Here is a 1,278-nt window from a genome sequence, read left to right on the forward strand (position 1 = left end):
GGGTTGTGAAACTGCACTGTTGCACTATATGTTCTCTTTCCTCAGCTAAACTCGGGATCATCCTTACTAATTATAGAAGTTCTCTCAACAATTCCAATAGAAGTCTGCGACCGAATTTTCCTGAAATTGCCATCACCAACACATGTAGTTGACAATGTGCATATCCCCCCATTGCGATATACCACACAGAAACCTACCCTACCTTTAGACCCTTATCCCGGGCATTCCTCGCGAGCAGGCCCGCCCCTAGCATAACCCCAGGGTTAGACGTATTAGTGCAGGAAGTGATAGCAGCGAGAACCACCGAGCCATGTTGAAGTGAATACTCCTTACCCTTGTATGAAAACGTCTTCACCTTAGTTTGCTCAGCCTGAACACAGCCAGAGTTTCCCACGTTCACTATTCCAATAAATAATCTCTGCAACAACCAACCGTAATTCCTACTACAACGAGGATTGTTTCAACTTTAAAACACGTCTAAGGTAAATGCCAGAGGTCTACAATCCTAAACTTCTTCCCCCGAAGTGTTTCTTTTTTTCTAAGGATGCACTAGATGCTTAGCATTCCAGTTCTTACATATCCGTTCGGGTTCACCACAGCTACCATCAGTGAATTTCGTACTCCGGAAAACTCGGAAAAAACAGTACGCCGTACCAGGTTTTTCGCGAAACATGGAATGTGCCCATTCGCGGTAAATTTATTGTTACAGTATTGGAGGAATATATGTAATCGCTTTCCTCAGCTGATCCTAGGAGTTTCCGAAGCTACATTATAGTAGGACAGAAATGTACAGAAACCAACCAAAACTTCATCAAAATTTTCATATTGTCATCATCACCAACATATGTAGTTGACCATGTGCATATTTTCCACCACTATCGTTATGAACACTTCTGTATACAGTCCCCTCATTCTCCCATATATATCGCATTCTACTCTAGTCATTAAATAGAACCAACAGTGCATGTGTACGGTAATACTATTGTTACTTTATCAACGTTGAAGCCCTTAAATGACGTCGTTGGTGTTGAGAGTCCGATCGTGAAGTCCTCTGATAATCTCGATACTGCTACCTTATCATGGGGCCTACGACACAATGAGAATGCTACCTAGACATGGTACAAAATTCTGGTGACAAACATCAAAGTAAACCCTGAAACATAATTTCGCCACAATATAATTTTTTTCTGGTAAAAAACATAGAAAAAAACGCAAAATTTTATTCCCTGCAAAAATCAAGATTACTACTTGTCCTCAGATACTAATCACAATACAATA

The 1,278-nt window shown here is 40.7% G+C and overlaps 1 protein-coding gene across 1 annotated transcript in view; it reads right to left on the reverse strand.

Moving 5' to 3' along the window:
- Positions 1-193: 193 nt before the first annotated feature.
- Pmar_PMAR008643 (aconitase, putative) overlaps positions 194-1,278 on the reverse strand; it is a gene marked incomplete at both ends in the record, with an annotated part of 1,359 nt that continues 274 nt past the window's right edge. Inside the window, 2 exons of the mRNA XM_002768330.1 lie at positions 194-370; positions 990-1,073. Of these exons, the coding sequence (XP_002768376.1) occupies positions 194-370; positions 990-1,073 (261 nt within the window). The remainder of the gene's footprint in view (positions 371-989; positions 1,074-1,278) is intronic.

Source organism: Perkinsus marinus, assembly GCF_000006405.1.
Source record: "Perkinsus marinus ATCC 50983 genomic scaffold scf_1104296968648, whole genome shotgun sequence".
Taxonomy (NCBI): domain Eukaryota; phylum Perkinsozoa; order Perkinsida; family Perkinsidae; genus Perkinsus; species Perkinsus marinus.